The sequence below is a fragment of the Sinocyclocheilus rhinocerous genome, unplaced genomic scaffold (genome assembly GCF_001515625.1).
Source record: "Sinocyclocheilus rhinocerous isolate Xijiao unplaced genomic scaffold, SAMN03320098_v1.1 scaffold528, whole genome shotgun sequence".
Taxonomy (NCBI): Eukaryota; Metazoa; Chordata; class Actinopteri; order Cypriniformes; family Cyprinidae; genus Sinocyclocheilus; species Sinocyclocheilus rhinocerous.
Window position 1 is genome coordinate 549,159 of NW_015634004.1, and position 11,829 is coordinate 560,987.

Here is an 11,829-nt window from a genome sequence, read left to right on the forward strand (position 1 = left end):
TGGAATCTGAGGGTGCAAAAAAATCAAAATACTGAGAAAATCGCCTTTAAAGTTGTCCAAATGAAGTTCTTATATGAATATTACTAATCAAAAATTAAGTTTTGATATATTTATGGTAGGAAATTTACAAAATATCTTCATGTAATATGATCTTTACTTAATATCCTAATGGAATAAAAGAAAAATCGATAATTTTGACCCATACAATGTATTGTTGGCTATTGCTACAAATATACCCGTGCTACTTACGACAGGTTTTGTGCTCCAGGGTCACATATGGATGTTTGTCTAACATTTCTAAACTTGTTTCAGTGTTCAGAGAACATTCAAAGGCAACAAGTTTTAGAAAAATGTTTCAGTACCTAATGGAAACATTAGCAAAATGTTCTTAGAATATATTTTTAGCTGGGTTAGTGGATGAAAACATGCAAAAGTAAATTAAACACACTTTACATGTTAATTTAAACATGCATCACCATTTAACATAAATGAACAATAAGAGTACACTATTGTAATAATTTTGTGAATCTTTATGGTTTTGTTACTCGTCATTTGCGTTTAGCACAGTTACAGAAAGAGCATGTTCACAAGATGACTGAAATATTTTGACTTTTGACTAAGTAAATCCACAAGTGAATTTGAACAGATCTGATTATTTAAAATCATATTCGTATAGATCGTTATTCCTTAATTCAGTATATTTTAATAAAAACAATAATTATCATCACAATGTCGCAAAATGATTCCAAATGAGCAAACCTTTCTTCAATGCAATGAAATATTTTACATTTACTAATGAACATTTTGTTTCTCAAATGTAAAGCCAAACAATCATCTTAACCTAAAGGACTAAGGCAATCTTAAAGGTGCAGCTCAGCCACAAATGATGCATTTTTCTCTGAAGAATGACTCAATAAAGTAAAGGCATGCAGCAGTGCTCAGTAACTGCTCTGCTCTTTCCATTGTTAGAAATCCCAGCTGTGGTGGGAATGAACAGCGACACACTGGAATGACTGTAATAATAAGCATCAAAGCTGAGGAAACGACCCAGAGATTTGTCAGGTGAGAGTCTGGGCAAAAGTGCAGCTGTTGGGGCGTGGCTTCAGCTGTGGGCGGAGCCAACATTTGTGGTGGGGTCCAGCATCATCGCCTTTCAGTTTGCAATTCAAGCTCCATTCTCCAGCTTATTTTTCAACACGGAAGTAAGCTATTCACTGTAAATGTGCAAGACTTCCGATTTATTAGCCACTAGGCATACAGGTAAATAACTAAGAATTTGCGATACAAACCAGTGTGTTTATGATTACGATTATATATTGAAATAATATGATAACAAATAGCAGTTTGCAATATCAAGCAACTTAACAGACTGTTTTGGTACAGCTAAAAAAAACTGGATGTAAACTGCTATGCTATGTCGGAATTACTATAATTATGAGTTTCCGGCTAGTAAAAAGTGTCACAACTTTGTCAAACTCGTAATTACAATTTGGAAACTCGGAAATGGTGGTGGCTTGAACAATTAAGGAAGTTATGTGGCAAGGACGCATTATGAAAAGAATTATCTCATTCTCTCCAAAGCTGCATTTGTTTGAAAAAAATACAGTAATATTGTAAAATATTATTAGGATTTAAAACAACAGTTTTGTATTTTAATATATTTTAAAATGTATTTATTTCTGCGATGCAAAGCTGCATTTTTAGCAGCCAGTACTCCAGTCTTCAGTGTCACATTCTAATATGCTGATTTGCTGTCCAGGAACCATTTCTTATTACTATCAATCAAAGACTATAGAATACCCAAGAAATGTCACTCGTATAGTTTTGAATGGGGAAAAATGCAACGACCTGCCTTCTGAGCAAAAGAGCCAATCGCTAATCGGTAAAGTCAGCGCGTCACTGCAGCTGCCGTTGTCAAATACAGTATGAAACTTAATCGTAAGCTTAGTAAACAGTTTTGGAGAATTTGATGTTTCCCCATTCAAAGAGATAGGAGCTGCACTTGCATGCCCGAGAGGCGTTTCAAAGATGGCCGCCGAGTGGCATGACTTGCCTTAAAGGGTCTTTGCTATCAATGCTAAAAGTTGTACTGCTTATGTACTTGAGCTGAGAGAATACTATGGCCTGACACCCAGAAACAGACCACTACAGATATAAAATTGATATCCCAAAAGAATTCAAATAAATAAATAAAAAAGCTTGAAATGAGTGCCACTGACTATTTGCACAATATAAAAATATTATTGCAAATTTTATGTTGTTCATTATTTGTAATATATTATTATGACATTATTTTTTCATATTTAAATTTCACGATTTAGACATTAAAAAAGCAATATGACGAAAGGGGGTCCAAAAAGGGCCTCACGACACCATAATCCATCCTTTTGCTGTTTTGGCAATACTTTGGCATTAGACCATGCTTGAATCATTATAACAATGAGACTTTTCTTTTGATTTTGGAGTAAAATGTAACCTGGACATCGCTGCTTAAAAAAATGGATTTTGAAACTAACCTTAAATGCTGATCTCCCAGAAAAGAGCTCAAAACGTCTCTAAAACCAGCCTCAAGACTCGCAAACCAGCTTAAGCCGGTTTAAGACGTTTTTGTTTTTTTTCGGGATGTTCTTATAAGAAAGATGGAGGACCACAAACAATTACTGTACTTTTCATTTAGTTTTTATTTATACTCGAAATGCTTTACATATCATCTAAAATAAATGATATTAACAGTCAAGTCCTCTCTACATCAGTGTGTTTGGAAAGAATTACAACAGACAAAACAAAAGAGAGTCATTGACACCGTTCCAGTGATTCCCATATAAGGCAATTCCCATATTCGCAGCACTTCTGAGGAAAAAGATTGTCATGGCAATGGGGTGATGAACCACTGACCAGGTCAAATGCAATCAAAGGGCAGGTGCACTGGTCAGTTATGGCATGGACGCAAACTTGCCTCAACTTGATAAGATGCATGAAATGGTGACACAGACTACAGCGACGTGCAGTTACGAGAACACAAAGGAATCCAGCATTTTGACCGCAACCTCACGGTCATTAAAAATTCACACGGATGATATAAGGACTAACATACCTAACCTCAAAGGTTAAAGATCTGAGCTAGTTCTCGGGTTCACATCTTAGAAGGACCATCATTTCTGGAAAAGAAAAGGCTCTGCTACATGACTAAATATCCTCAAAGTAGGACTAAAATATTTCAATGAAAATATCTTTAACTAGTTAACTCAAGACTAACATGCTATCAGGTGTGAACATCTATAAATCCATCCAGATGTTCTATTCTATAAAACATATATACAGATGCAGACCAGATGACCACTATACAATTACGCTAACTACCTGTTATTTGCCCACAAATTAGTTCAGGAAAGACACTAAAATTACTACACTAAAAATTACAAAGAGCAAAATGTTAGCGAAATACTGTCATTTTATGCCGAAGCTTGTTCATTTGTAAATGCAGAAGACATGCTGTTGTTACCTGACAGGAACACAGTTTCAATCTGTTATGTTATCAGAGCACGGAGGAATACATGGTGAGCCAATGCATGACCTAAAGTGCTGGAAGGAAGTGGAACTGGAAGGTGAGCATTGCATTTCTACGTGCTATATGGCTTGAGAGCTTTTACTAACACAGTTGAATGGTTTTATCTTCTCAGGAACGAGGCTACATACAGAATAGTCCAATTTGTTTGCATACGGATGAGCATTAGATAGAGCTGTCAACGATGATTCAATTCTGACCGGTCATACAAATAGTGGTGATCTGTATCAATTTAATATGATTTTTCAATATTTTTCGGTTTTTTTAAATGCTTGGAATAATGCAAATTAGGGATGCACGATATTATCGGACTGATATCGGAATCGGCCGATAATGGCTTTAAATGTAAATATCGGCATCGGCCCGATATGAAATATTATGCCGATATGTCTTGCCGATAAGAGGAATACGTCAACTCACATGTGCTCAGGGTGTGCTAGTGATTAGATCATGTCAGCAGTGTGGCTCATTCTTACAGCAAAGTTTTGTCTGAATGATGATTAGATTCACTCTTTTGGATCGCTGCATTTAAAGGGGTAAAATATGTTGCGATTTCAATTTTTCCTTTCTCTTTGGAGTGTTACAAGCCATTTCTACGTGCTATATGGCTTGAGAGCTTTTACTAACACAGTTGAATGGTTTTATCTTCTCAGGAACGAGGCTACATACAGAATAGTCCAATTTGTTTGCATACGGATGAGCATTAGATAGAGCTGTCACGATGATTCAATTCTGACCGGTCATACAAATAGTGGTGATCTGTATCAATTTAATATGATTTTTCAATATTTTTCGTTTTTTTTTAATGCTTGGAATAATGCAAATTAGGGATGCACAATATTATCGGACTGATATCGGAATCGGCCGATAATGGCTTTAAATGTAAATATCGGCATCGGCCCGATATGAAATATTATGCCGATATGTCTTGCCGATAAGAGGAATACGTCAACTCACATGTGCTCAGGGTGTGCTAGTGATTAGATCATGTCAGCAGTGTGGCTCATTCTTACAGCAAAGTTTTGTCTGAATGATGATTAGATTGACTGTTTTGGATCGCTGCATTTAATCTGTGAAAGCACGTACAGAATGACCATTCGGTGTGTGAAAGTGTAAACAGTAATAGCACGTGCAGAAGCAGCAGCGGCAGGCTCCCTCGGGTCCTAAAGCCCATTCGGTAAGGAGTTTTAATCTGTAGGGGGCGCTGTTGGCCTACTTCAATTTAAATTAAAAGTAAAATAGCCTACCAAAATAACATTTAGACTGTGTTTCTGAATAAATGAAGCAGTAATTGATGACATCAAATAATGAGTATGTTTTGATTTAAAGGTCAGAAGCTATAGCTTACATGGAAAAAAAAATCAAACATGACACTTGAAAATTAATTTTATATATACTGATTTATTAATTAATGTGTAATATGTTTTATTTTTTAAAGAAATCATAAGCTCTAAAAGATTTTCTGAATTTTTACAGCTTTTTTGCTTTAGACCATCTACAAATGTTAAATCTTAAAATAAAATGTTAGGGTTAACACTTTAAACAAAAGGAAATATATCGGTATCGGCCAAAATGAGTTGAAAAATATCGGCATATCGGATATCGGCAAAAATCCAATATCGTGCATCCCTAATGCAAATGCATTTATTTTTTCTGAAGAACACAAAAGACGATATTTTGAAAAATTGTGGAATCCAAACACCATTGGAGCCTATATATTTTCACTGTATGGACAAAAAAGGGTGAGTAAATAATGACCAAATGTTATTTTTTGGGTGAACTATTCATTTAAATTTGAATATTCTAATTAATTACAAAGTTTCTGCATGTCTTAAAATGTCTTAATTTGTCCTTCCACAAATTGAGTCCTTTAAAAAAGTCGGAGCAGAAAGTCATAAATTCATAAAAGTCAAGCCATTAAATGTTGCATTGCACTGCAAAAATCTTCCTCAGTATGTCTTGTTTTCTAATACAAATATCTAAACATTCTTAAATCTTGATAAGCAAATTGAAGATATGAAATGTAACAAAATTAAGTGAGTTCATGCTTAAAACATGAACAAATATCTGTCAATGTTAAATTATGTTGATTTTTCTGAGCCCACTGGCAGATATGTTTGTTTTCATCATAAACTCACTTCATTTTGATCAGTTTCCTATAAAACAAGACATATAAGATGTCATTTTGCATCTTTGTATCTTGATTTAAGAATCTATATAGAGCAGTGATGGGCAAACATGGCCCTTCCAGGCCACTTTCCTGCAGAGATTTGATCCAACCCTGATAAAACTCACCTGCCTGTAGCTTTCTAGTAGTCTTCAAGACAATGATTAGCTGGTTCAGGTGTGTTTGATTAGAGTTGGAGCTAAACTCTGAAAGAAAGTGACCTGGAAGGGCCAAGTTTGCCCACCCCTGATATAGAGGAATGGAGATTGGTTGGAAGTTGTATTTTCAGACTTTGAAGTGTAATACAAGGTATTTACAACCAGAGACCATATTGATGTATTGTGTTCCATTCATACCTGTATTCCATAAATTTTCTTTAGTTGGTCTTAAAAATACATTTTATAAAACCTACAGAAACCCTGAATTATCTGATAAGCATCATATGATATAACCATCTTGGTTGGAGAGAGCTAAAAAAGTTGTGGGATTTCAAAACCTTCTAAATTTGCAAATTAGTTTAAAAATTCCCTTATTTGAACGACAATATTTGACTTGAATTTAAGGCTCACAATGATCAGATTTTTTTTTAAATGAATCATAATCAGATGTTTTTCTAATAATCATGACAGAGCCTGTGACAGTCGACGCTAAACCACAGTGGAAGTTTAAAAATGCTCATTTTTATTTATAAAAGTCACAGTTTAGCCAACCTATTTGCAAACTATCAAACTCACCTTTCCCCAACAGAAGTACAATAAACTGCCTCCTACTGACGGAAGACGTTCTCTTAAGAAAAATCAGATTTGACCCTTGTCTTCTGGTTCATTATATACAACCACTCCATGTGTGATGAGACAGCTCAGCTGTCAGATCAGAAATGGTTTTTGCTATATTATGGCTGATTTTGATGATACACATGGAATGGGATGGATGGCTCAGATGATCATGTGGCGAAGTTTGCAGTTTAACTCCTTCTCTTTTCCAAGCAGTTCACTGCTGTGCTTTTTAAATGCCTCAAACTCCTAAAATGTGATATGTAAAAACATTGATATGCCATTGAGATCAAAATGTCCAATATACATTATCAGGTTTTCTTTTAACAGACCTTTTTCAACTCATTGCAGGTGTCCTCTGCCCTCTCTAAGGCGTCCTGTAGTTCCTTCACTCTTAATTCACTGTTCACGGCTGCTGCTTCCTTTTCAAACCTGATAAAAAAAAAATGAAAAAAAAAACATGAGAGAGGCAAACTAAGCAACAAATGCATTATTTTATGGATAATGGTCATTTCATGTGTGAATGGAAACTTAAAGTGATAAAGAAAGTCAGATATCCTGACTGATCTTGTCTGTCGTATTGGTTTATTGCAAAGGAATAGTTCGTTCAAATTTACCCTTATGCCGTTCTGACTATATATTATGTTCTTTCTACCTTTATACCTAAAGAAGACTGCCTTTATCATACTTTTATGGTACTTTCTTGAGCCTGACAGTGTTATTCATTATGTACTTTCCTCAAATGGAAAAAGAAGCATTCTGCCTAACATCAAATTTTATGTTTCATGGAAGGAAAAAATGAAAAAATTACAGGGTTGGAATGACTTGAAGCTGCGTCAATGATAATGAAAGTTTCACTTTTGGGTGAACTATTCCTTTAATAAACAAGGCATGTGTTATCCATACAAAAAGTCTAGTGTTTATGTATAAAAGTCTTTTTACGTGTTTTGAGATTCATACCTGTTTTCTGCATCTAGTCTGCTGTTCTCCGCTTCCTGCCTTTTCCGCTCCAGCTCCTGAATTTCAGCTTGCTTGTCCTTTAACACAATGAAATGAAATCATTATAACTCCATCTGAAAACAAACAGTAATGTAAATGATAATTAATATTAAAGTGCCCCTATTATGGATTTTTGAAAATGACCTTTCATGCAGTGTGTAACAGAGCTCTAAGTGAATGAAAACATCCTGCAAAGTTTTAAATCTGAAAGTGCACCGTGTATAAAGTTATTGCATTACCCATAATAGGGACACTTTAAATCTAGGCTGACTATAAATCCTCTTTTTTCCAGAAGTGTCATGGCCGGGATACTTCATATTTGCTGAAGGTAATGACTAAAAAAGTAGTTTGACCAATAGCGTGCAGGCATTGTGCATAATCGACCAATCGTGGCATGCGAGAAGGTGGGACCTACGCAGAACGGTCAAACCAATGCAAATATGCGTACATATAACGTATGATGACTGCAGAGAGCATGTCAGTAGGCAAACAAAGCCAAAACCCTGACATTTTATGCAATCAAAAATTCTAGACATGTCCAGGAAAAGAGGTCGTATGGTCACTCTAGTGAATTCTGAACATTTGTTTCATTGCTTACCAGTATCATTTTCCCACGCTGCATTGAGAGATCAACAAGCTCATCCTTTTCCTTCATGAGTTTCTCCAGTCTCTCTTGAGTGTCTGTCTCTCTCATTGATTCTTTTTCCTGAGTTTGTCTTAGTTTGAGATCCAACTCTGTTGGACAGAAATGTATGAGGTGTTTAACGGTGTACCAGGACAACTACACAAATTTACATAAAAATACTTTACCTTTTTTTTTTTATCTAGTTGCCAAGGCAAAGCCTCAATTAAAGTTATTTTAGCTTGATGTACTAATATAACTAAAACTGAAATAAAAATTAATTTAAAAAAAACTATATAGACATTTAAAAAAATGCAAAAAACACAACTAAATTACTAAGTAAATTACTCAACTAAAATTTAATTTAAAATGGAAAATATAAAAATAATCACCATAATAGGTGACCCTGGACCACAAAACCAGTCATAAGGGTCATTTTTTTTTAAAATTGAGATTTATACCAACACCAACATCTCAAAGCTGAATAAATAAGCTTTCCATTGATGTATGGTTTGTTATGATATGACATTATTTGGCTGAGATACAACTATTTGAAAATCTGGAATCTGAGGGTGCAAAAAAATCAAAATATTGAGAAAATCGCCTTTAAAGTTGTCCAAATTAAGTTCTTAGCAATGCATATTACTAATCAAAAATTAAGTTTTGATATATTTACAGTAGGGAATTTACAAAATATCTTGATGGAACATGATCTTTACTTAATGTCCTAATGATTTTTGGCATAAAAGAAAATTCAATCATTTTGACCCATACAATGTATTTTTGGCTATTGCTACAAATATACCCGTGCTACTTATGACTGGTTTTGTGCTCCAGGGTCACATTGTATCTCAGTAATACTAAAATAATATGGAACCCAACACAGTATCAAGTGTTTAGCTTACAAAAGTGAACTAAATTGTTCTTAAAATCAAGCATTAAAAGGAATTCATTGGTTTATTAGATAAATTTAAACCAAAACACTGTAGAGTTTGATTGAATGTACATCAAAAACTAAATTTTTCTCATGTTTTCTCTTTGAAACGAAGCTATTTTAGTATTTAAGAAGCTAATTATTTTTTATATCATACTTTTGCATTTTAATATTTGCATTTATTGTTGTTTTTCCACAATCCTAACTGAGAAACACCATTTTAAATGTCATTTAATTTGAACTACAGTTATGTATTTAACAAAACTACAATCAAGTTTCTTATTTGAAGAATAGTTTGTTATTATTCTTTGGTTTCGGTCAAATTTCGAATACATACCTGCACACATCTCGACAGCATTCTTCAGCTGTTTTTGTGTGTCGCTCAGTTCGTTCTTCAAAGACGCCTCTTTGATCTGATGGAGGTTGATCAGTTCTTTCAGTTTAATCTGGAAACCTGTTGTTTTCTCCCTGTTGGGATCATAAAGATATTGGCAAATACTCACTGTCCTTATTTCACTGAAGGACATCAAGTAAACAGTGATCATCCACTTTTTCAGTTCTGGAAGTATATTTCCCATTCATGTTTTCCATATGTATTTAAAAAAATGAATCAATAAATTGTTCTAATAAGCATGAGTTCATGAAAACTTAACAAAGGTGGGTCTCTCTTCAGCATTATGAATTCTATGTTAGTGTAGTTTTTAGCAGAAACATGTCAATTTTGGCTATTTGTTTAAGTGGTGTTCTTAAAGGGGTCATATGATGCGATTTCAATTTTTCCTTTCTCTTTGGAGTGTTACAAGCTCTTGGTGCATAAAGAAGATCTGTAAAGTTGCAAAATCCAAAGAGATAAAAAGTGAAGCGAACGCGAAGAGAGAGAGAGAGAGCGACAGTTCGCGAGAGAGGCCGAGTGCGTCCGAGAGAGAGCGAGAGTGCGCGAGAGAATGCAGACAGGGTTTTATGTTTACGCGGCGCGATGCAACGCGTAAAAAGACAGTATAAGTCATTATAATCAGTAATTATGTCCCCACTGGATGCAACAAATGCCTCGTTTGTAATGGGTTTTAATGTTTTTGTCTCGTCGCTCCGGCCGGGACACGGCATCAACAGTATGGTGAGGGGCGTAACATTTCCGTCTCACGCTTGAGGTATTCGGCCAATCACAACACACTGGATAGCTGGCCAATCACAGCACACCTCGCTTTTCAGACCGATGAGCTTTGTAAAAATTGACGCGTTTCAAAAAGGCGGGGCATAGAGGAGAAACAAAAATGTACAGTATGTGGAAAATAATGTGTTTTTTTAACCTTAAACCGCATAAATACATTTCATTACACCAAATACACAAAATAGTGTTCTTTTTAGCAGCATCATATGACCCCTTTAAGTGGAATTTTTACTTCCAGAATAGACTGAAACCTAGAACCGTTCCTTACTGATACTCTGTTTCTAGTATCTTATGTTGCTCTGCCAATTCCTTGAGCTCTCGAGTCAGTTTGAGGATGGTCTTCTCTTTTTCTTGCACTTCCTGACTGAAAAGCGTTTCATTTTCCTTCCCGAGTCTCTCGTTCTCTTTCTCCAGCTTGGCATTCTGGCTCTTGTACTCGTTCTTGAAGTTGATCAGCTCTCGGTGGTTGGAGGCCAGGTGCATGAATCTCTGCTCCAGCAGTTCGGATTTCTTCCTCTCGTTCTCCAGCTCCAGCTGCACATTGGCTCTCAGGTTCTCCAGCTCTGCGTTGATCTTCTCCAGAGCCTGACAGCGCAGAAGCATCTCGTCTGCTCTCTGTTTCAGGATGCAGATGAGAGTTGACTGCTCGTCGATTCTTGATCGCAGCACGTCTGCCTCTGTCCTCTCTTCCTGGGAGAGACTTCGGAGCTTTTCCAGGGCTTGGTGCACATCGTCCATATCCTTATAGGAAGGATTAAGATCTGGGGTTAAATTTGTGCTAATACGATTTCATTTCAGTCAGTCATTATATTCAACAACAAAAGTGATTTCTGCTTTGAAATGGTCTAAGAAGCATTGGCTTTAGATGTTTTTTTTAAAAGTCAGATACTGATATTTAGAGAAAAGTTTGCCCGATAGCTGATTCAATTTCCAATACAATATAATTAAACGAAAAGTTCTTCCAAAAAATGAAAATTTGCTGAAAATATACTCACCCTCAGGCCATCCAAAATGATGAGTTTGTTTCTTCATCAGAATAGATTTGGGGAAATTTAGCGTTACATCACTTGCTTTGCTTGTAAACAGTGCTTGATCTGTGTATATTTCTCTCCTGATTCAGACAATCAGCCTTTTTCACCGGAGAAGCAATATTATGGATACAGGATTCGTATTTTAACCATAAGCGGTGGTGTTACGATAAATTAAAAGCATCTTAATAATGGATTTGTTTCTTACAAACACAACGTTTCGCTTCACAAGACGTTAACTGACGGACTGGAGTGGTGTGGATTGCTTGTGGATTATTGTGATGTTTTTATCAGCTGTTTGGACTCTCATTCTGACGGTAAATTACATGAAATAACACTTTTTATTACAACAATTACTCAAAATTCACTCAAAAATATTTGAAAATTATTTGAATATTTGTGCACTGACAAAGCTGTTGGCAGAATAACTTTAAATGGCCAAATATCGCAGATTAATCAGCCTGGATGATAAGTCTATCACTCACTCTTATAATAAAAAAAAAGCGCTGCAATTTATAGTGCAAATGTGATGAACTGAAAAGCCAACAGCAAAAAAAAAAAAAAACCTTTGTC

General features: G+C 35.4%; 1 protein-coding gene across 1 annotated transcript in view; it reads right to left on the minus strand.

The window, feature by feature from the left end:
• Nucleotides 1-6,411: 6,411 nt before the first annotated feature.
• The window catches only part of LOC107744840 (coiled-coil domain-containing protein 89-like), a 7,372-nt gene continuing 1,954 nt past the window's right edge, over nucleotides 6,412-11,829 (minus strand). Inside the window, exons 2-7 of the mRNA XM_016558660.1 lie at nucleotides 10,497-10,969; nucleotides 9,398-9,528; nucleotides 8,103-8,239; nucleotides 7,466-7,542; nucleotides 6,838-6,937; nucleotides 6,412-6,754 (exon numbers count right to left, since the gene is read on the minus strand). Coding sequence (XP_016414146.1) covers nucleotides 6,668-6,754; nucleotides 6,838-6,937; nucleotides 7,466-7,542; nucleotides 8,103-8,239; nucleotides 9,398-9,528; nucleotides 10,497-10,969 — 1,005 coding nt within the window. The 3' untranslated portion in view covers nucleotides 6,412-6,667. The remainder of the gene's footprint in view (nucleotides 6,755-6,837; nucleotides 6,938-7,465; nucleotides 7,543-8,102; nucleotides 8,240-9,397; nucleotides 9,529-10,496; nucleotides 10,970-11,829) is intronic.